Genomic DNA, 22,747 nt, shown 5'->3' with positions numbered 1-22,747 from the left:
TATTGCATCCTTGACGGTGCCTAGGCCTTCAAACAACAACTTTTCACACTTTCTCTGGGAAATTGGGAGCGGGGAATCGGGCAAAGATAAAGGAGCCCCGGAAAGCCAGGTCGAACAGAACTGACTTTCTCAAGCTAGGTACTTGATGCCTTTCAGTAAGCCCTACTGATCAAGAATCCAGAGTCTGTGTTTTGGCTTAAGGTCTGAGATCTAACATTGGGTCAGTTCTGGATCCCCGCCCATACTTCCATTCCTATAGCTATGGATGGAGCAGCGGGCAGGACGGATGGTGGGAATGGCAGCAATGAGGCTGGGGCGACTGGACAAGATGACCCCCATCCCCACCAGGCCCATTCGGCACAAGGTCACGCCATCCAGCTCGTGCCCTTGGGAACGGCAAGGCCGCCCCCCCTGCGCACCGGGCCTCGTGGATGAGAGCACCACTGCAACGACGGCCCCAGGATTTCAAAGGGGGAGCTCCTCGAGATCAAACGGCGGGTCCCCTTCTCCGTCACCCTGGCCCTCAGCTGTTTTGGGCCTTAAAGGAAAAAAACAGGCACTCTGAATTGTGCATTCAGAAGTGACGTCCTGAGAATATTTTTTAAAAGCTTTAAGTTAGATTTTTGAGAACTCTGGACAGTATAGTGGTTTATACTATCTAGTACAGTGGTTCTCAACCTTCCTAATGCCGCGACCCTTTAATACAGTTCCTCATGCTGTGGTGACCCCCAACCCTAACATTTATCCATTTTACAGATGGAGAACACTGATACAGAGTCTTGGGTGACCCCTGTGAAAGGGTCGTTTGACCCCCAAAGGGGTCCTGACCCCCAGGTTGAGAACCACTGATCTAGTAGTTTGTGGGCTGGACAACATCCCCCTCGATAGTCAAATACAGCTTCTCTACATACCCCTTTTTTCTCCCCATTGACGACCCAAACCAGTTTACAACAGTGGTCTCGCCAGCTCTATTTCACCTTAACAGCCCTGCGAGGGGTGGGGAGTTAGGCTGGGCAGCTGGTCTCAGTCACCCACACAGCAAGCTTCCTTCAGATACACCCCACCCCCCACCCCCCACCCCACCCCGGCATAGCAGGAGGTCGCAACTGCCAGTCCTGGCTCTGGGAATGTTAACCTATAAGCGGGTTTGCAAACCTGCGCGGGGGGGGGGGGGGGTTGTCACCCTACCCTATTGCATTTTAAATACAGACGCAATCTGAGAAGCATTTTCCACTATGAACTCGGTCGCTCTTTTGCTGAAATTGCAGCTGTAGCAGGAGGTTATGTTGCCCAGGCCAGATTCAGCCCACAGCCCACCAGAGTAAGGCCAGTCTGCAGAAACAAGGTGTTCTCACAATCGCAAACTTTGTTCCTGCAACATTCTTGAGCGAGGCAGGAGGCCAAAGTCCTCTGTCATTCTTTTACTGATCTTTTCATTTCGGCTGGGAGGAGGAGGCCTTCCCAGTTTCAGACTTCTGTAAGGCTGCATTCTGACATGTGCTTCTAAAACCAAACGTATAGAAAAGGCCCTCTACGTATGCTGAATAATGCAGTTTCCCAGTCTGCTTCCATGATTGTCTGGAAGTGGATTTTCCTGTTTCGCACAGCCAGGTCCAGCTGCAAAGCAGATTAAAAGGATATTATTCAGCAGGTGTGAATGTGTCACTTTAAGCCTTAGAAAAGGAAGTAATTCCCACTTACTTGTGACTGAGGGATAAGAGTTGCCGGGTCTCCCTTGGGGCCAGCAGCAAGGGATGAGGGGGTAGGATGGCCAGAGGCAGGTTGGGAAACTCCTGGGGACTTGGGGGTGGAGCCTAAAGAGGACAATGCCATAGACCCGTGGTGGCAAACCTATGGCACTCCAGATGTTAATAGACTACAATTCCCATCAGCCCCTGCCAGCATGGCCAATTGGCAGGGGCTGATGGGAATTGTAGTTCAGGAACATCTGGGGTGCCATAGGTTCGCCATCACTGCCATAGACTGCACCCTCCAAGACATCCATTTCGCTCAGGGGAACTGATCTTTGTAGTTAGATGGTAACTCTCCAGCTCCCACCAGCAGACTGGCAACCCTGCTTAGTATTGGAGATGCTTGGAATCAGAGATGCAAAAGCCAGCATAGTATATAGTGGTTAAGAGCAGTGGACTCTGATCTGGAGAACTGGGTTTGACTCCACGGGAGCGGCAGATTCTTATCTGCTGAACTGGATTTGTTTCCCTGCTCCTACATGTGAAGCCTGCTGGGTGACCTTGGGCCTGGCACAGTTCTCTCAAAACTCTCTCAGCCCCACCTACCTCACAAGGTGTTTGTTGTGGGGAGAGGAAGCAAAAGGAACTTATAAGCAGGGAGAGAAAACAAGGCGTCTGTTGTAGAGAGAGGAAGGGAAAGGAGCTGTCCTTATGGAGAAACAACACAGCACCGTCCTCCGTATTACATCCTTTCACGTAGCTTGAAGGTGGCTCCATCATCCTCACTATGTTTCACCTCCATCATCCCCACTGTGTTTCATCCCCTTGAGAGCCAATGTGGTGTAGTGGTTTAGAGCAGGTGAATTCTAATCTGGCGGACCAGGTTTGAGTCCCCACTCCTCCACATGAGTGGCAGAGGCTTATCTGGTGAAGCAGATGTGTTTCCGCACTCCTACATTCCTGCTGGAGGACCTTGGCCTACTCACAGTTCTCTCAGAACTCTCTCGCCCCCACCTACCTCACAAGGTGTCTGTCCTGGGGAGAGGAAGGGAAGGAGTTTGAAAGCCACCTTGAATCCCCATACAGGAGAGGAAGGCAGGTGTAAATCCAAATGATTTTTCCAAACCAATCTGAGGATGCTGTCGAGCCTTTCTCTCCTTATCTCAAGGTGGCTTACAAACTCTTTTCCTTTCTCCTCAACAGACACCTTGTGAGGGTAGGTGGGGCTGAGATAGTTCAAAGAGAACTGTGACTAGCCCAAGGTCGCCCAGCAGGCTTCATGTGGAGGAGTGCGGAAATAAATCCAGTTCACCAGATAAGAGTCTTCCACTCATGTGGTGGAGTGGGTAATCGAACCTGGTTCATCATGATTAGTTTACAGGTGTTGGTCAGCGGCCCCAAACCCCAAAACACATCTAAGAACATAAGAACATAAGAACATAAGAACAAGCCAGCTGGATCAGACCAGAGTCCATCTAGTCCAGCTCTCTGCTACTCGCAGTGGCCCACCAGGTGCCTTTGGGAGCTCACCTGCAGGATGTGAAAGCAATGGCCTTCTGCTGCTGCTGCTGCTCCTGAGCACCTGGTCTGCTAAGGCATTTGCAATCTCAGATCAAGGAGGATCAAGATTGGTAGCCATACCTCGACTTCTCCTCCATAAATCTGTCCAAGCCCCTTTTAAAGCTATCCAGGTGAGTGGCCATCACCACCTCCTGTGGCAGCATATTCCAAACGCCCATCACATGTTGCGTGAAGAAGTGTTTCCTTTTATTAGTCCTAACTCTTCCCCCCAGCATTTTCAATGGATGCCCCCTGGTTCTAGTATTGTGGGAAAGAGAGAAAAATTTCTCTCTGCCAACATTTTCTACCCCATGCATAATTGTATAGACTTCAATCATATCCACCCTCAGACGTCTCCTCTCCAAACTAAAGACATCTTATGCTACTTGCAAAACAGCAAGTTATAGCTTCATCAGTCTCAAGGGGATCAAACTGTTTTCTCCCCCCCCCCCTTTTTTTTTCTGACTATTCTCCTTTTTATAACTGGATTCGAAATGAGCGGACTTTAATTGATGTATATATTTTCTGGCAGAATTGTTTTTAGATTCATTGTAGGATTCTTCCCCCCACCCCATTCCTTGTATCTTATGTTCGGATATAAATGAGAAAATAATAATAATTAACAAATGAGAAAATAATAATTTTAAAAATCTACTGATCTTTTTTTAAAAAGGGAGGGGGGAGAACCATTGGAGACTAAAAAGGCACGATGGGAGGCCGCGGCCAGCTCTGCGACCGTCCTCACGAAACCCCAAACAAGGGCAGCCACTGCCAGGCCCGGGACTCACATCCGCTCTGGCTTCACTTCCGCCCTTACTCCCCAGGAAGAGGCGGGGCTTGAAAGGTTGGCCTTTGCGGGAGCAACATGTCGGCGGCATTGAGAAGCGTGAAGGTAACCCGCTGGCGTGGAGTGGCACGGACGCCTCTACGGGGCCCCAGAGGGGACACGCCGGGGCCGCTGCGACGAGCTCGGGCTGGGAGAAACCACCGACAAGGCTGGGGTTGGGGAAGGGGGGGAGATCCTGGGAGAGTCCAATGGCCCTCGGGGGGGGGGAGTATAGGACCATTTTACGTCCAGGAAACAATAGCCGAATGAATGACGGGATTCTGAATAGGCGTCCTCCTCCTGTCCTCTGTGGGAGGCTATGGGGCTTCAAGCTGCATGGCAGGCAGGAATTAAACCCGTGAGTCTTTTTCAAGCAGTTGCTGGAGAAGTTGAAACTGTTGAATTTCCGCCTGCTGCACCGTTGTCCCAGAGGAAATGTATTTTGGGGCGGGGCGGGGAGGGGGGGGGATGTTTCTCAAAAGAATCCTCCGCCAGGGCTAGCTTGCTTCAAACAGCAACACGGTGGAAATTCAACAGGTGTTGCTGCATTTCCGTGCGTTGAATTCCCAGATTGGGTTTCTGCCTGTTATACGGTTGAGTCAAATGCATGAAAACTACCAGGAAAAATGAAACATATGGATGGCAAGAGATGACAAAGGGAACATTTCCCTCCCTCTCCCGAACCACAGGGGCAGCCAATGAAGTTGATGGGCGAAGTTGATGATTCCCAGGAGACAGGAGGAAATACTTCTTTACACAGCACTTAAAATGTGCACTTCCCTGCCAGGGGATGCAGTAATGGGAAAGAAATTATGAATGAAAACGTGCGTCTTAAGGAACGTCTAAGAAACCGGACCGAAAAAATATACAAGACTCACGTATGCTGCTATAGTGGCTTCAATGTATTATACACTCATATTTCTCAACATACATAAAATGCAATATACACAATGCTTATTAATATTTCTATTCTCAATAGACTCCCTCGGAAGGAGCGTTGTAATCACTCCTTATGTGCTAAACACAATTTGCACCGGCTCAGTCCAGCGTATCATGAAAAAATGAACAATCTTTGCTCTTCATATGTCCATGATCCAAATAAATGCTATTCTCCTTATATTTTGCAAGGTTCTTTTATCCTTCAGCGTGTATTACTGTTTTTTGTAGATCAATGCGTGGCTGAATTCCTCCCCCCCCCCCCCCACCCCCCCCCCCCCCCTCCCCCCCCCCCCCCCACCTCCCCCCCCCCCCCACCTCCGCGCCCCCCCGCTCACCGCTCCCCCCCCCCCCCACCTCCCCCCCCCACCCCCCCCCCCCCCCACCCCCCCACCCCCACCCCCCCCCCCCCCCCCCCCCCCCCCCCCCCACCCCCCCCCCCCCCCACCCCCCCCCCCCCCCACCCCCCCCCCCCCCCACCCCCCCCCCCCCCCACCCCCCCCCCCCCCCACCCCCCCCCCCCCCCACCCCCCCCCCCCCCCACCCCCCCCCCCCCCCACCCCCCCCCCCCCCCACCCCCCCCCCCCCCCACCCCCCCCCCCCCCCACCCCCCCCCCCCCCCACCCCCCCCCCCCCCCACCCCCCCCCCCCCCCACCCCCCCCCCCCCCCACCCCCCCCCCCCCCCACCCCCCCCCCCCCCCACCCCCCCCCCCCCCCACCCCCCCCCCCCCCCACCCCCCCCCCCCCCCACCCCCCCCCCCCCCCACCCCCCCCCCCCCCCACCCCCCCCCCCCCCCACCCCCCCCCCCCCCCACCCCCCCCCCCCCCCACCCCCCCCCCCCCCCACCCCCCCCCCCCCCCACCCCCCCCCCCCCCCACCCCCCCCCCCCCCCACCCCCCCCCCCCCCCACCCCCCCCCCCCCCCACCCCCCCCCCCCCCCACCCCCCCCCCCCCCCACCCCCCCCCCCCCCCACCCCCCCCCCCCCCCACCCCCCCCCCCCCCCACCCCCCCCCCCCCCCACCCCCCCCCCCCCCCACCCCCCCCCCCCCCCACCCCCCCCCCCCCCCACCCCCCCCCCCCCCCACCCCCCCCCCCCCCCACCCCCCCCCCCCCCCACCCCCCCCCCCCCCCACCCCCCCCCCCCCCCACCCCCCCCCCCCCCCACCCCCCCCCCCCCCCACCCCCCCCCCCCCCCACCCCCCCCCCCCCCCACCCCCCCCCCCCCCCACCCCCCCCCCCCCCCACCCCCCCCCCCCCCCACCCCCCCCCCCCCCCACCCCCCCCCCCCCCCACCCCCCCCCCCCCCCACCCCCCCCCCCCCCCACCCCCCCCCCCCCCCACCCCCCCCCCCCCCCACCCCCCCCCCCCCCCACCCCCCCCCCCCCCCACCCCCCCCCCCCCCCACCCCCCCCCCCCCCCACCCCCCCCCCCCCCCACCCCCCCCCCCCCCCACCCCCCCCCCCCCCCACCCCCCCCCCCCCCCACCCCCCCCCCCCCCCACCCCCCCCCCCCCCCACCCCCCCCCCCCCCCACCCCCCCCCCCCCCCACCCCCCCCCCCCCCCACCCCCCCCCCCCCCCACCCCCCCCCCCCCCCACCCCCCCCCCCCCCCACCCCCCCCCCCCCCCACCCCCCCCCCCCCCCACCCCCCCCCCCCCCCACCCCCCCCCCCCCCCACCCCCCCCCCCCCCCACCCCCCCCCCCCCCCACCCCCCCCCCCCCCCACCCCCCCCCCCCCCCACCCCCCCCCCCCCCCACCCCCCCCCCCCCCCACCCCCCCCCCCCCCCACCCCCCCCCCCCCCCACCCCCCCCCCCCCCCACCCCCCCCCCCCCCCACCCCCCCCCCCCCCCACCCCCCCCCCCCCCCACCCCCCCCCCCCCCCACCCCCCCCCCCCCCCACCCCCCCCCCCCCCCACCCCCCCCCCCCCCCACCCCCCCCCCCCCCCACCCCCCCCCCCCCCCACCCCCCCCCCCCCCCACCCCCCCCCCCCCCCACCCCCCCCCCCCCCCACCCCCCCCCCCCCCCACCCCCCCCCCCCCCCACCCCCCCCCCCCCCCACCCCCCCCCCCCCCCACCCCCCCCCCCCCCCACCCCCCCCCCCCCCCACCCCCCCCCCCCCCCACCCCCCCCCCCCCCCACCCCCCCCCCCCCCCACCCCCCCCCCCCCCCACCCCCCCCCCCCCCCACCCCCCCCCCCCCCCACCCCCCCCCCCCCCCACCCCCCCCCCCCCCCACCCCCCCCCCCCCCCACCCCCCCCCCCCCCCACCCCCCCCCCCCCCCACCCCCCCCCCCCCCCACCCCCCCCCCCCCCCACCCCCCCCCCCCCCCACCCCCCCCCCCCCCCACCCCCCCCCCCCCCCACCCCCCCCCCCCCCCACCCCCCCCCCCCCCCACCCCCCCCCCCCCCCACCCCCCCCCCCCCCCACCCCCCCCCCCCCCCACCCCCCCCCCCCCCCACCCCCCCCCCCCCCCACCCCCCCCCCCCCCCACCCCCCCCCCCCCCCACCCCCCCCCCCCCCCACCCCCCCCCCCCCCCACCCCCCCCCCCCCCCACCCCCCCCCCCCCCCACCCCCCCCCCCCCCCACCCCCCCCCCCCCCCACCCCCCCCCCCCCCCACCCCCCCCCCCCCCCACCCCCCCCCCCCCCCACCCCCCCCCCCCCCCACCCCCCCCCCCCCCCACCCCCCCCCCCCCCCACCCCCCCCCCCCCCCACCCCCCCCCCCCCCCACCCCCCCCCCCCCCCACCCCCCCCCCCCCCCACCCCCCCCCCCCCCCACCCCCCCCCCCCCCCACCCCCCCCCCCCCCCACCCCCCCCCCCCCCCACCCCCCCCCCCCCCCACCCCCCCCCCCCCCCACCCCCCCCCCCCCCCACCCCCCCCCCCCCCCACCCCCCCCCCCCCCCACCCCCCCCCCCCCCCACCCCCCCCCCCCCCCACCCCCCCCCCCCCCCACCCCCCCCCCCCCCCACCCCCCCCCCCCCCCACCCCCCCCCCCCCCCACCCCCCCCCCCCCCCACCCCCCCCCCCCCCCACCCCCCCCCCCCCCCACCCCCCCCCCCCCCCACCCCCCCCCCCCCCCACCCCCCCCCCCCCCCACCCCCCCCCCCCCCCACCCCCCCCCCCCCCCACCCCCCCCCCCCCCCACCCCCCCCCCCCCCCACCCCCCCCCCCCCCCACCCCCCCCCCCCCCCACCCCCCCCCCCCCCCACCCCCCCCCCCCCCCACCCCCCCCCCCCCCCACCCCCCCCCCCCCCCACCCCCCCCCCCCCCCACCCCCCCCCCCCCCCACCCCCCCCCCCCCCCACCCCCCCCCCCCCCCACCCCCCCCCCCCCCCACCCCCCCCCCCCCCCACCCCCCCCCCCCCCCACCCCCCCCCCCCCCCACCCCCCCCCCCCCCCACCCCCCCCCCCCCCCACCCCCCCCCCCCCCCACCCCCCCCCCCCCCCACCCCCCCCCCCCCCCACCCCCCCCCCCCCCCACCCCCCCCCCCCCCCACCCCCCCCCCCCCCCACCCCCCCCCCCCCCCACCCCCCCCCCCCCCCACCCCCCCCCCCCCCCACCCCCCCCCCCCCCCACCCCCCCCCCCCCCCACCCCCCCCCCCCCCCACCCCCCCCCCCCCCCACCCCCCCCCCCCCCCACCCCCCCCCCCCCCCACCCCCCCCCCCCCCCACCCCCCCCCCCCCCCACCCCCCCCCCCCCCCACCCCCCCCCCCCCCCACCCCCCCCCCCCCCCACCCCCCCCCCCCCCCACCCCCCCCCCCCCCCACCCCCCCCCCCCCCCACCCCCCCCCCCCCCCACCCCCCCCCCCCCCCACCCCCCCCCCCCCCCACCCCCCCCCCCCCCCACCCCCCCCCCCCCCCACCCCCCCCCCCCCCCACCCCCCCCCCCCCCCACCCCCCCCCCCCCCCACCCCCCCCCCCCCCCACCCCCCCCCCCCCCCACCCCCCCCCCCCCCCACCCCCCCCCCCCCCCACCCCCCCCCCCCCCCACCCCCCCCCCCCCCCACCCCCCCCCCCCCCCACCCCCCCCCCCCCCCACCCCCCCCCCCCCCCACCCCCCCCCCCCCCCACCCCCCCCCCCCCCCACCCCCCCCCCCCCCCACCCCCCCCCCCCCCCACCCCCCCCCCCCCCCACCCCCCCCCCCCCCCACCCCCCCCCCCCCCCACCCCCCCCCCCCCCCACCCCCCCCCCCCCCCACCCCCCCCCCCCCCCACCCCCCCCCCCCCCCACCCCCCCCCCCCCCCACCCCCCCCCCCCCCCACCCCCCCCCCCCCCCACCCCCCCCCCCCCCCACCCCCCCCCCCCCCCACCCCCCCCCCCCCCCACCCCCCCCCCCCCCCACCCCCCCCCCCCCCCACCCCCCCCCCCCCCCACCCCCCCCCCCCCCCACCCCCCCCCCCCCCCACCCCCCCCCCCCCCCACCCCCCCCCCCCCCCACCCCCCCCCCCCCCCACCCCCCCCCCCCCCCACCCCCCCCCCCCCCCACCCCCCCCCCCCCCCACCCCCCCCCCCCCCCACCCCCCCCCCCCCCCACCCCCCCCCCCCCCCACCCCCCCCCCCCCCCACCCCCCCCCCCCCCCACCCCCCCCCCCCCCCACCCCCCCCCCCCCCCACCCCCCCCCCCCCCCACCCCCCCCCCCCCCCACCCCCCCCCCCCCCCACCCCCCCCCCCCCCCACCCCCCCCCCCCCCCACCCCCCCCCCCCCCCACCCCCCCCCCCCCCCACCCCCCCCCCCCCCCACCCCCCCCCCCCCCCACCCCCCCCCCCCCCCACCCCCCCCCCCCCCCACCCCCCCCCCCCCCCACCCCCCCCCCCCCCCACCCCCCCCCCCCCCCACCCCCCCCCCCCCCCACCCCCCCCCCCCCCCACCCCCCCCCCCCCCCACCCCCCCCCCCCCCCACCCCCCCCCCCCCCCACCCCCCCCCCCCCCCACCCCCCCCCCCCCCCACCCCCCCCCCCCCCCACCCCCCCCCCCCCCCACCCCCCCCCCCCCCCACCCCCCCCCCCCCCCACCCCCCCCCCCCCCCACCCCCCCCCCCCCCCACCCCCCCCCCCCCCCACCCCCCCCCCCCCCCACCCCCCCCCCCCCCCACCCCCCCCCCCCCCCACCCCCCCCCCCCCCCACCCCCCCCCCCCCCCACCCCCCCCCCCCCCCACCCCCCCCCCCCCCCACCCCCCCCCCCCCCCACCCCCCCCCCCCCCCACCCCCCCCCCCCCCCACCCCCCCCCCCCCCCACCCCCCCCCCCCCCCACCCCCCCCCCCCCCCACCCCCCCCCCCCCCCACCCCCCCCCCCCCCCACCCCCCCCCCCCCCCACCCCCCCCCCCCCCCACCCCCCCCCCCCCCCACCCCCCCCCCCCCCCACCCCCCCCCCCCCCCACCCCCCCCCCCCCCCACCCCCCCCCCCCCCCACCCCCCCCCCCCCCCACCCCCCCCCCCCCCCACCCCCCCCCCCCCCCACCCCCCCCCCCCCCCACCCCCCCCCCCCCCCACCCCCCCCCCCCCCCACCCCCCCCCCCCCCCACCCCCCCCCCCCCCCACCCCCCCCCCCCCCCACCCCCCCCCCCCCCCACCCCCCCCCCCCCCCACCCCCCCCCCCCCCCACCCCCCCCCCCCCCCACCCCCCCCCCCCCCCACCCCCCCCCCCCCCCACCCCCCCCCCCCCCCACCCCCCCCCCCCCCCACCCCCCCCCCCCCCCACCCCCCCCCCCCCCCACCCCCCCCCCCCCCCACCCCCCCCCCCCCCCACCCCCCCCCCCCCCCACCCCCCCCCCCCCCCACCCCCCCCCCCCCCCACCCCCCCCCCCCCCCACCCCCCCCCCCCCCCACCCCCCCCCCCCCCCACCCCCCCCCCCCCCCACCCCCCCCCCCCCCCACCCCCCCCCCCCCCCACCCCCCCCCCCCCCCACCCCCCCCCCCCCCCACCCCCCCCCCCCCCCACCCCCCCCCCCCCCCACCCCCCCCCCCCCCCACCCCCCCCCCCCCCCACCCCCCCCCCCCCCCACCCCCCCCCCCCCCCACCCCCCCCCCCCCCCACCCCCCCCCCCCCCCACCCCCCCCCCCCCCCACCCCCCCCCCCCCCCACCCCCCCCCCCCCCCACCCCCCCCCCCCCCCACCCCCCCCCCCCCCCACCCCCCCCCCCCCCCACCCCCCCCCCCCCCCACCCCCCCCCCCCCCCACCCCCCCCCCCCCCCACCCCCCCCCCCCCCCACCCCCCCCCCCCCCCACCCCCCCCCCCCCCCACCCCCCCCCCCCCCCACCCCCCCCCCCCCCCACCCCCCCCCCCCCCCACCCCCCCCCCCCCCCACCCCCCCCCCCCCCCACCCCCCCCCCCCCCCACCCCCCCCCCCCCCCACCCCCCCCCCCCCCCACCCCCCCCCCCCCCCACCCCCCCCCCCCCCCACCCCCCCCCCCCCCCACCCCCCCCCCCCCCCACCCCCCCCCCCCCCCACCCCCCCCCCCCCCCACCCCCCCCCCCCCCCACCCCCCCCCCCCCCCACCCCCCCCCCCCCCCACCCCCCCCCCCCCCCACCCCCCCCCCCCCCCACCCCCCCCCCCCCCCACCCCCCCCCCCCCCCACCCCCCCCCCCCCCCACCCCCCCCCCCCCCCACCCCCCCCCCCCCCCACCCCCCCCCCCCCCCACCCCCCCCCCCCCCCACCCCCCCCCCCCCCCACCCCCCCCCCCCCCCACCCCCCCCCCCCCCCACCCCCCCCCCCCCCCACCCCCCCCCCCCCCCACCCCCCCCCCCCCCCACCCCCCCCCCCCCCCACCCCCCCCCCCCCCCACCCCCCCCCCCCCCCACCCCCCCCCCCCCCCACCCCCCCCCCCCCCCACCCCCCCCCCCCCCCACCCCCCCCCCCCCCCACCCCCCCCCCCCCCCACCCCCCCCCCCCCCCACCCCCCCCCCCCCCCACCCCCCCCCCCCCCCACCCCCCCCCCCCCCCACCCCCCCCCCCCCCCACCCCCCCCCCCCCCCACCCCCCCCCCCCCCCACCCCCCCCCCCCCCCACCCCCCCCCCCCCCCACCCCCCCCCCCCCCCACCCCCCCCCCCCCCCACCCCCCCCCCCCCCCACCCCCCCCCCCCCCCACCCCCCCCCCCCCCCACCCCCCCCCCCCCCCACCCCCCCCCCCCCCCACCCCCCCCCCCCCCCACCCCCCCCCCCCCCCACCCCCCCCCCCCCCCACCCCCCCCCCCCCCCACCCCCCCCCCCCCCCACCCCCCCCCCCCCCCACCCCCCCCCCCCCCCACCCCCCCCCCCCCCCACCCCCCCCCCCCCCCACCCCCCCCCCCCCCCACCCCCCCCCCCCCCCACCCCCCCCCCCCCCCACCCCCCCCCCCCCCCACCCCCCCCCCCCCCCACCCCCCCCCCCCCCCACCCCCCCCCCCCCCCACCCCCCCCCCCCCCCACCCCCCCCCCCCCCCACCCCCCCCCCCCCCCACCCCCCCCCCCCCCCACCCCCCCCCCCCCCCACCCCCCCCCCCCCCCACCCCCCCCCCCCCCCACCCCCCCCCCCCCCCACCCCCCCCCCCCCCCACCCCCCCCCCCCCCCACCCCCCCCCCCCCCCACCCCCCCCCCCCCCCACCCCCCCCCCCCCCCACCCCCCCCCCCCCCCACCCCCCCCCCCCCCCACCCCCCCCCCCCCCCACCCCCCCCCCCCCCCACCCCCCCCCCCCCCCACCCCCCCCCCCCCCCACCCCCCCCCCCCCCCACCCCCCCCCCCCCCCACCCCCCCCCCCCCCCACCCCCCCCCCCCCCCACCCCCCCCCCCCCCCACCCCCCCCCCCCCCCACCCCCCCCCCCCCCCACCCCCCCCCCCCCCCACCCCCCCCCCCCCCCACCCCCCCCCCCCCCCACCCCCCCCCCCCCCCACCCCCCCCCCCCCCCACCCCCCCCCCCCCCCACCCCCCCCCCCCCCCACCCCCCCCCCCCCCCACCCCCCCCCCCCCCCACCCCCCCCCCCCCCCACCCCCCCCCCCCCCCACCCCCCCCCCCCCCCACCCCCCCCCCCCCCCACCCCCCCCCCCCCCCACCCCCCCCCCCCCCCACCCCCCCCCCCCCCCACCCCCCCCCCCCCCCACCCCCCCCCCCCCCCACCCCCCCCCCCCCCCACCCCCCCCCCCCCCCACCCCCCCCCCCCCCCACCCCCCCCCCCCCCCACCCCCCCCCCCCCCCACCCCCCCCCCCCCCCACCCCCCCCCCCCCCCACCCCCCCCCCCCCCCACCCCCCCCCCCCCCCACCCCCCCCCCCCCCCACCCCCCCCCCCCCCCACCCCCCCCCCCCCCCACCCCCCCCCCCCCCCACCCCCCCCCCCCCCCACCCCCCCCCCCCCCCACCCCCCCCCCCCCCCACCCCCCCCCCCCCCCACCCCCCCCCCCCCCCACCCCCCCCCCCCCCCACCCCCCCCCCCCCCCACCCCCCCCCCCCCCCACCCCCCCCCCCCCCCACCCCCCCCCCCCCCCACCCCCCCCCCCCCCCACCCCCCCCCCCCCCCACCCCCCCCCCCCCCCACCCCCCCCCCCCCCCACCCCCCCCCCCCCCCACCCCCCCCCCCCCCCACCCCCCCCCCCCCCCACCCCCCCCCCCCCCCACCCCCCCCCCCCCCCACCCCCCCCCCCCCCCACCCCCCCCCCCCCCCACCCCCCCCCCCCCCCACCCCCCCCCCCCCCCACCCCCCCCCCCCCCCACCCCCCCCCCCCCCCACCCCCCCCCCCCCCCACCCCCCCCCCCCCCCACCCCCCCCCCCCCCCACCCCCCCCCCCCCCCACCCCCCCCCCCCCCCACCCCCCCCCCCCCCCACCCCCCCCCCCCCCCACCCCCCCCCCCCCCCACCCCCCCCCCCCCCCACCCCCCCCCCCCCCCACCCCCCCCCCCCCCCACCCCCCCCCCCCCCCACCCCCCCCCCCCCCCACCCCCCCCCCCCCCCACCCCCCCCCCCCCCCACCCCCCCCCCCCCCCACCCCCCCCCCCCCCCACCCCCCCCCCCCCCCACCCCCCCCCCCCCCCACCCCCCCCCCCCCCCACCCCCCCCCCCCCCCACCCCCCCCCCCCCCCACCCCCCCCCCCCCCCACCCCCCCCCCCCCCCACCCCCCCCCCCCCCCACCCCCCCCCCCCCCCACCCCCCCCCCCCCCCACCCCCCCCCCCCCCCACCCCCCCCCCCCCCCACCCCCCCCCCCCCCCACCCCCCCCCCCCCCCACCCCCCCCCCCCCCCACCCCCCCCCCCCCCCACCCCCCCCCCCCCCCACCCCCCCCCCCCCCCACCCCCCCCCCCCCCCACCCCCCCCCCCCCCCACCCCCCCCCCCCCCCACCCCCCCCCCCCCCCACCCCCCCCCCCCCCCACCCCCCCCCCCCCCCACCCCCCCCCCCCCCCACCCCCCCCCCCCCCCACCCCCCCCCCCCCCCACCCCCCCCCCCCCCCACCCCCCCCCCCCCCCACCCCCCCCCCCCCCCACCCCCCCCCCCCCCCACCCCCCCCCCCCCCCACCCCCCCCCCCCCCCACCCCCCCCCCCCCCCACCCCCCCCCCCCCCCACCCCCCCCCCCCCCCACCCCCCCCCCCCCCCACCCCCCCCCCCCCCCACCCCCCCCCCCCCCCACCCCCCCCCCCCCCCACCCCCCCCCCCCCCCACCCCCCCCCCCCCCCACCCCCCCCCCCCCCCACCCCCCCCCCCCCCCACCCCCCCCCCCCCCCACCCCCCCCCCCCCCCACCCCCCCCCCCCCCCACCCCCCCCCCCCCCCACCCCCCCCCCCCCCCACCCCCCCCCCCCCCCACCCCCCCCCCCCCCCACCCCCCCCCCCCCCCACCCCCCCCCCCCCCCACCCCCCCCCCCCCCCACCCCCCCCCCCCCCCACCCCCCCCCCCCCCCACCCCCCCCCCCCCCCACCCCCCCCCCCCCCCACCCCCCCCCCCCCCCACCCCCCCCCCCCCCCACCCCCCCCCCCCCCCACCCCCCCCCCCCCCCACCCCCCCCCCCCCCCACCCCCCCCCCCCCCCACCCCCCCCCCCCCCCACCCCCCCCCCCCCCCACCCCCCCCCCCCCCCACCCCCCCCCCCCCCCACCCCCCCCCCCCCCCACCCCCCCCCCCCCCCACCCCCCCCCCCCCCCACCCCCCCCCCCCCCCACCCCCCCCCCCCCCCACCCCCCCCCCCCCCCACCCCCCCCCCCCCCCACCCCCCCCCCCCCCCACCCCCCCCCCCCCCCACCCCCCCCCCCCCCCACCCCCCCCCCCCCCCACAGCAGAAGAGCCGCATGCGGCTCTCGAGCCGCAGGTTCCCTACCCCTGAACTAGTCTATTTGGGCAAAACTCCATCCAGACTCCGCAAAATCCCATTCTTTGTCCAGCCTCCATAAATTGCATCAATTCCTTTTCTTCGTCCAGCCTCCACAAAATCCCTTCTGCTCATAGCATCCAAAGCTCAACCCACAGCACCTTTCAAACCCTCTGCAGAAGATCTATTGGGGGGGGGGAGGGGAGGATTTCGCATTTATGTCAGGGAGGGGTGAAAGAATTGAGCAATGGACTGTGCCTGGTTTTGTTCTAGTATATCAGTGCCTGTCAGGCTATCCATCTAAAGCAGGGTGGTGGTGGTTGTTAATATTTTCATATACTGCCCAACCCCCGAAGGGCTCTGAGCGGTGAACAATAGGGCCAAATAGACAACACATAATATACAATGATAAAATATATAAAATTTAAAAATTTTTAAAATAAAAATAAAAATTTAAAAATTTATTTAAAAAAATAAAATAAAATTTTTTAAAATAAAAATTAAAAAATTAAAAAATATATAAAATTTAAAAATTTTAAAACACAGTAGCAGCAACACACAGAGATTGTTAGCAGCGCCCGATCCCATCCTCGGGAGGGGGCTTGGCAAAAAAACCAAGAATGGTACAGATAAAATCAGAGGGGGGGGGGGGGCACGGGGGGGTCCACCCCCCCCCACCCCCCCCCCCCCCCCCCCCCCCCCCCCCCCCCCCCCCACCGCCCCCCAACCACCCCCCCCCCCCCCCACCCCCCCCCCACCCCAACCAAGTGTTTTTAGAAAGTGATCAGGGCCAGGTGACACTTTATCCCAATAGAGCAGTGGTGGCGAACCTATGGCACGGGTGCCAGAGGTGGCACTCAGAGCCCTCTCTGTGGGCACACGCAAACAGAGTTCATCATGTGGGGGGAAATCACGCCCCCACCCCCCACGTCTAGGCTGGCCTGGGCCGCTGGGCTCGATTATTAGCATTAAACCTAAGACCTAGTTTTGGGGAAGCAGTGTAGGTAACCCTGTTAAGCGCTGTTACACCCCACTGATTTTCTTGTGAAGAACTAAAGCGCTATCCTTTACCTGGGAGTAAGCTCGGTTGCAGGCAATGGGGCTTGCTTCTGAGTAAACCCTCCTAGGGTCGCGATTCACTCATGTGAAACGTTGCACGGTTGCTTCAAAGCAAAGCCATCGACTACCACCAAGCTTACTCCTGAGTAACGCACGCCTGGGAGCCAACCGTTTTCTCTAAACTAAAACCTCAGTATTCAGGTTAAATTGCCATGTTGGCACTTTGTGATAAATAAGTGGGTTTTGGGTTGCAGTTTGGGCACTCGGTCTCGAAAAGGTTCGACATCACTGCAATAGAGTTTTCACTTGGCCATCAGAGATCTCATTGGCAGGGCATTTTTTTAAAAAACTGCTGCTTTGGCAGCAACTGCCATCACAGTTCAGGGATCTTTGTTATATGGCTGAAGATAAAATGTATACAATATTTGTAAGAAAATATTTTTAAACAATTTATTTAAAGGTGTCGTCTTAAGCAGAGCTTCTGCTTGATACGTTAACAAGTTACTATTCAAGATATGTGTGACCTCACTCCCAGGATCAGCAGCGGTGTAGTGATTAAGAGCAGGTGCGCTCTAATCTGGAGAACTGGGTTTGATTCCCCGCGCTGCCATGAGCTGTGGAGGCTTATCTGGGGAACTAGATTAGCCTGTGCACTCCCACACACAGCAGCTGGGTGACCTTGGGCTAGTCACAGCTTTTTGGAGCTCTCTCAGCCCCACCCATCTCACAGGGTGTTTGTTGTGAGGGGAGGAAGGGAAAGGCGATTGTAAGCCCCTTTGAGTCTCCTACAGGAGAGAAAGGGGGGATATAAATCCAAACTCTTGTTCTGATGTTTGGGGTTGGCTCCATCTCCTGCATGGTTAGTGGTTAAGAGCAGTGGACTCTAATCTGGAGAACCAGGTTTGATTCCTGACTCCTCCACGCGAGTGGTGGACTCTTATCTGGTGAACTGGATTTGTTTTCCTGCTCCTACACATGAAGCCTACTGGGTGATCTTGGGCTAGTCCAGAGGTCTTCAAACTATGGCCCTCCAGATGTTCAGGAACTACAATTCCCATCAGCCTCTGCCAGCATGGCCAAGTAGCAGGGCTGATGGGAATTAGTAGTTCCTGAACATCTGGAGGGCCATAGTTTGAAGACCCCTGGGCTAGTCAGTTCTCTCAGAACTCTCTCAGCCACACCCACCTGTCTGTTGTGGGGAAAGGAAGGGAAAAGAAGTTTGCAAACTCAAGAGGCCCCTTCCGCACACGCAAAATAATGCGTTTTCAAACCACTGTCACAACTGTTTGCAAGTGGATTTTGCCATTCCGCACAGCTTTAAAGAGCACTGAAAGCAGTTTGACAGTGCATTATTCTGCATGTGCGGAATGAGCCTGAGACTCCTTATGGTAGAGCAAAGCGGTGTATAAATCCAAACATTTCTCATTCTATGGCAACCATTTTGTGGTTGGCCCCGCCTCCTGGTGCTGAGTCCACTCCCTAATTTTGTAGTTGCGCCCACCATCCAGCCCCAAGAGTTCCAAGGGCTCCTTATGCTTCCCCCCAGTGATCTGCGTCACCGTATTAAGGAACGGCTATTCGACCAGGAACATCAACTCCTAGTTAGCAAAGCATGGAGCCTGTTTTCCCCCCTTCACTTTGAAATCATGCCTGGGAGCTGCAGGACAGCTGCTTACCTAAATATCTTGCTCGACCCTAAGTCTAGGTGGCTATTCACCAGAGCAAGAACAAACACATTCCCTCTCACCTTCTCCCCGGAGAGATTCATGGCACACTCACAGAAAAAGCGTACATGTCCATATTGCTCAACCTCTGAGGAATCTTTGGAGCATGTTCTATTAGTCTGCCCGAAATTCATAGAACTCAGACCTAGCTTGTTCTTTTCAACACCGACTTACTTGTGCCCTCCATATTCCAAATTGAACCGCCTCTTGAACAATGAGGATCCCAGGCAGTTGAAAATGGGGGCCAAGTTCCTGCTCGATATTGTAAAATAAGTTTCTAGCTCTCTTTTTATTTACTTATTTTCTTGAAGTTTGTACTGTATGAACTGTGAGCAGTTGTTTTACCCTGTCAAACTCAGGATCATATTACTGCACAGTTTTATCTGTATTTTCTCCTGATGCCTAATAAAGGTCTTTGAATTTGAATTCCAAGGGCACCTACAGGCTCACCAAACTTGGGGATCCCAGATTCAAAACAAGCTTACCTGGAAGACTAGGAAATTGCGTGCTTTGATCAGAATGCCCAGCTTCTCCAGCTCCTCGCTGTATTCGCTCAGCTGCACCACTTTGTTGTTTATTTTGTATTCCGAAGAGCTCCCTGGAAGACACACGAAGCCCCCGTTGCTCACCCAGCAGCAAGACTCAAATCCAGCAGGAGCTAGGAGGAGGTCCAGCCTTGCCCCAAATCTTGCGCAGAAGTGCCGCTGGTGACAATTATTTGCAAAAGAAAATAGCTCTGCTCCGGAAAACATAGTGAAACGTGCTTGATGGAGGATAGGTCTACCAGCGGCTACTAGCCTTGGTGACTAAAGGGAACCTCGATGTACAGAGGCAGTCCACCACTAAAACCAGTGTCCAGCCCAAGCCCTTTCAGGTCTTTATGTTATTCATTTTAGTTATTTTTTTTATTTGATATACCGCCCCATCCCCAGAGGGCTCTGGGCGGTGAACAACACAAAAACAGTATACATAAAATCATTAAAACATAATTATCATAAATGTCATTCAAAAACAGCAAATACTTCCTAACCTAGGCATCCCACAAAAGCCAGTGCTTAACCATAAACTAAATCTCTCCCAGGAAAAGAGGAGAGAGGGGAGATGATAAAACCCGATGATATTAGGGGCTCACATGGAACAAAGACCCATATGGAACAGTGGGGGGGGGGGGGCGGCACACTCAGCGGATGGTTGCTCCAAAGGCCCAGTGGTACAACTCAGTCTTACAGGCCCTGCGGAAATCACCCCAATCCCGCAGGGCCCGGACAGCTGGAGGAAGAGTGTTCCACCAGGCCGGTGCCAGAGCCGTAAAGGCCCTGGCCCGAGTGGAGGCCAGCCGCATCATTGAGGGGCCAGGGACCACCAGTAAATTGGCCTCTGCCGAACGCAGAGGTCGGACTGGGACATATGGGGTAATGCGGTCCCGAAGGTACGAGGGTCCCAGGTCACGTAAGGCCTTAAAGGTCAACACCCACACCTTGAAGATGATTCGGAATTCAACTGGGAGCCAATGCAGGCGGCGCAACACAGGTTGAATATGATCTCGATAGGCGCCCCCTGTGAGCAAGCAAGCCGCCGCATGTTGGACCAGTTTCAGTTTCCAGATCAAACGCAAGGGAAGGCCCGCATAGAGCGAGTTACAATAGTGACCTGGAGGTGACCGTTGCATGGATCACAGTGGCTAGGTCCGAGTTGGAGAGGAAGGGAGCCAACCGTCGGGCCTGACTAAGGTGGAAAAAGGCAACCCGGGTTACGTGGGCCACCTGGGTCTCCACTGAAAGATAGATAGAACTTGTTCCTAACTTTTTGCCTGTATCTGTGGCTGGCATCTTCAGAGGTGTATCACAGAGGGAAGTCTGTTACACATTCCCTCTGTAACAAATTTCCCTCTGTCGTACACCTCTGAAGATGCCAGCCACAGATGCAGGCGAAACATTAGGAACAAGATCTATCAGACCACGGCCACACAGCCCGGAAAACCCACAACAACCAGTTGAATCCAGCCGTGAAAGCCTTCAACAAATCCAGAGTCCATTTATTGGTCTAAGATCCAAGACCTAATATAGTGACTGTAGGAGCCGGTCTGATGGACGAGCCAGGTGCACAGCATCTCTCGCTGCCAGGTGAGCATCTGACTTAAAAGAGACCAAGGGAAGAGCTGCTGTGTTATAGCAACGTCTCTACTGCGTGCCAGAACCACTGACTTTGCTGTACGCTGAGTCTCCCGACCCAACCTTTGCTTGTGTTACAGCTGCTGCTTGCTGTTCCCCGACTTGACCAAGATGGTGCACTTGAAAGCTGGCGTGACAAAGAACGTGGGGGAAGAAATCCAGGTGAACACTATGGGGTTCGTTTCAAAGATGTCACATTCCAGACAGGACTTGGTGCCCCCAAAGGAAGTTTCCCCAAGACAAAGAATCCTTTTCCCCTTGAATTCTGCCCGGCCAGCTCCTTGTCCCATGTCATCTCAGGGGCCCCTCCTTGAACCCGATGCCCACCACACAGGGCCCCTGCAATACCTCCTTTTCCCATTATCACTCAACCCCCAAGACTCACCCACAATGACGCGTGCAAAAGTGCGATCTTCAGCGCCATCTTCGGAGTAGACCATGCTGACAAAGGCCCGGTTGGCAGCCGGCTTCCCTACCGGAGCCCCGTGGATCAGGTCCCGCAGGGTCTTCACCCTCAGATTGCTGGTCTTCTCGCCAAGCACGAAGCTGATGGCATCCATGAGATTTGACTTGCCTGCATGGAGAGCAGGGAGGAATCCAAAACTTACCGTATATACTCATGTATAAGTCGAATTTTTCAGCACATTTTTAATGCTGAAAAAGCTCCCCTCGACTTATACGCGGGTCATTAAAAATTTCTGTGTGTTTTTACTTTGCCGGCCAGCAGGGGGCGCAGTTTTTATGCTAGAGGCACCAAAATTTCAGGGTACCCTCAGAAGACTCTCCTGATGATACCAGCCAAGTTTGGTAAAGTTTAGTTCAGGGGGTCCAAAGTTATGGACCCCCAAAGAGGTGCCCCCATTCCCCATTGTTTTCAATGGGAGCTATTAATAGATGGGGCTACCTTTTTTGAGGGTCCATAACTTTGGACCCTCTAGTTCTTCACCAAGCCTGGCTAGGAATCTTCAGGAGAGTCTCTTTATGAAACCAGCCAGGTTTGAGTGAAGAAGTTTGGGTCAGGGGATCCAAAGTTGATGACCCCCAAAGGGGATACCCATCCCCCATTGTTTACAATGGAAGCTAATAGTAGATTTTTCATTTCTGATAATATCCCTCTTAAAATCTAAGTTGGGTTACATTTGGGCATACAGATGATGATGAGGAATCCAGTTTTGGAGGATTTTAACTCTTGTGTTTTAGCTTGGTTGCTGGTTGAGCTAAGGTTTTTGTACTTTTAAAGTTATTGTTGATACCATATTGTTCTTGTTGACCCTCTTTTCCACTTACAGAGCCAGTTTACTGTTTTTCTTTGAAATAAATATTCAAAAACATTTAACCTACTGATGCCTCAATTGATGCTGCATTTCCCACCCTCGACTTATACGCGAGTCAATAAGTTTTCCCAGTTTTTTGTGGTAAAATTAGGTGCCTCGACTTATATGCGGGTCGACTTATACACGAGTATATATGGTAACATTTAGTGGTTTTTGCTGTTCTGTAGTCATGGGATGGGAGGTAAAGGGCAACTGAAATCCCGCCAAACGCCCCCAGGGCCCCCCACGGGCATCGCAGATTTCAGCAGGAATTGCCTGCACCCTTCAAGACCGTCGGGGTTCTTAAACGTTGTCTTTTAACAAACATAAAGAATGGAAACTGAATTCTGTGCTTTTTGTTCTCCTGTGGAATGGAAGTATACACACAACCCTGGCTCGTGAGGATTCGCAAAGTAGGGGTGGGGACGGCTGTTAATCTCTTTGGCTTTCTCCCCCTCCCAGGCCTGTTTTCAACCCCCCTGCTGGCGTCGCTCCCTGAGAAAGTTCGGACGTTCCTGGCCCGCCAGGTGCCCTTCCCAAGTCGACTGGGTGACCCAGGCGAGTACGCTCATCTGGTGCAGTGCATTGTGGAAAACCCAATGCTTAACGGCGAAGTGATCCGGCTGGACGGCGCGATCCGGATGCAGCCCTGAGCTTGAAGCCCTGTCCTGGAAGAGCGGGAGGAGCCTGCTCTCCCCACTTGTTCCCCAGGAGGTGGTGTTTATCCTCTTTCCAAGGGAGCCTTAACAGGGGGACTTCGGAGCTGCTGACGGTTAAGCCGGCCCGGGCCGGTTTCCTCTTGCTGAAATGAGGGCTAGCAAAGCAAATGATCAACAGATGGAACTTTTAACAAATTAATGATTGTCACAGTGAAGCCCTTCCTTCCTCTTTGGAGGAGTTTGGGATGATAAGAGGACGCTCCACTTTCCTCACTCCCCAACTAGCTGTCCTCCAAACTTCCAAGATCTTGCAATCTGGCAGGGGTGTGTCGTTTGCATTCTTGTGGGGAAGGCTTGGCACGTACTGCAACTCAAGAAATCAAGATTCTGTGTTGACAAAGCTCATGCTTTATCAGAATAAACGCACATTAAATTTCTTGGTTTGTTTTTTCCTTACCCTTCCTTGTGATTTAAAAAAAAAGATCCCTCCTTCGCTCAGACAGCTCATATTCTTTGGG

At 68.6% G+C, this 22,747-nt stretch overlaps 1 protein-coding gene across 1 annotated transcript; it reads right to left on the bottom strand.

Moving 5' to 3' along the window:
* Nucleotides 1–465: 465 nt before the first annotated feature.
* Nucleotides 466–20,878, bottom strand: LOC125427902 (structural maintenance of chromosomes protein 1A-like). Its single transcript, XM_048487469.1, has 5 exons — nucleotides 20,866–20,878; nucleotides 20,643–20,831; nucleotides 18,572–18,684; nucleotides 1,956–1,990; nucleotides 466–538 (listed from the first exon to the last, which is right to left on the bottom strand). Exons 1-5 carry the CDS (start codon nucleotides 20,876–20,878, stop codon nucleotides 466–468), a joined length of 423 nt encoding a protein of 140 aa, XP_048343426.1.
* Nucleotides 20,879–22,747: the final 1,869 nt, after the last annotated feature.

The sequence above is a fragment of the Sphaerodactylus townsendi genome, linkage group LG03, assembly GCF_021028975.2.
Source record: "Sphaerodactylus townsendi isolate TG3544 linkage group LG03, MPM_Stown_v2.3, whole genome shotgun sequence".
Taxonomy (NCBI): Eukaryota; Metazoa; Chordata; class Lepidosauria; order Squamata; family Sphaerodactylidae; genus Sphaerodactylus; species Sphaerodactylus townsendi.
This window is presented reverse-complemented; position numbering and strand designations above follow the sequence as displayed.

Excerpts from the sequence above, each read along its gene's own strand:
- LOC125427902 (XM_048487469.1), bottom strand. Across the intron at positions 18,685-20,642 it reads TTTTGCACGCGTCATTGTGG|GGAGCTCTTCGGAATACAAA; the intron begins GTGAGTCTTGGG and ends TGTGTCTTCCAG. Across the intron at positions 1,991-18,571 it reads GCAATTTCCTAGTCTTCCAG|GGTGCAGTCTATGGCAGTGA; the intron begins GTAAGCTTGTTT and ends GATGTCTTGGAG.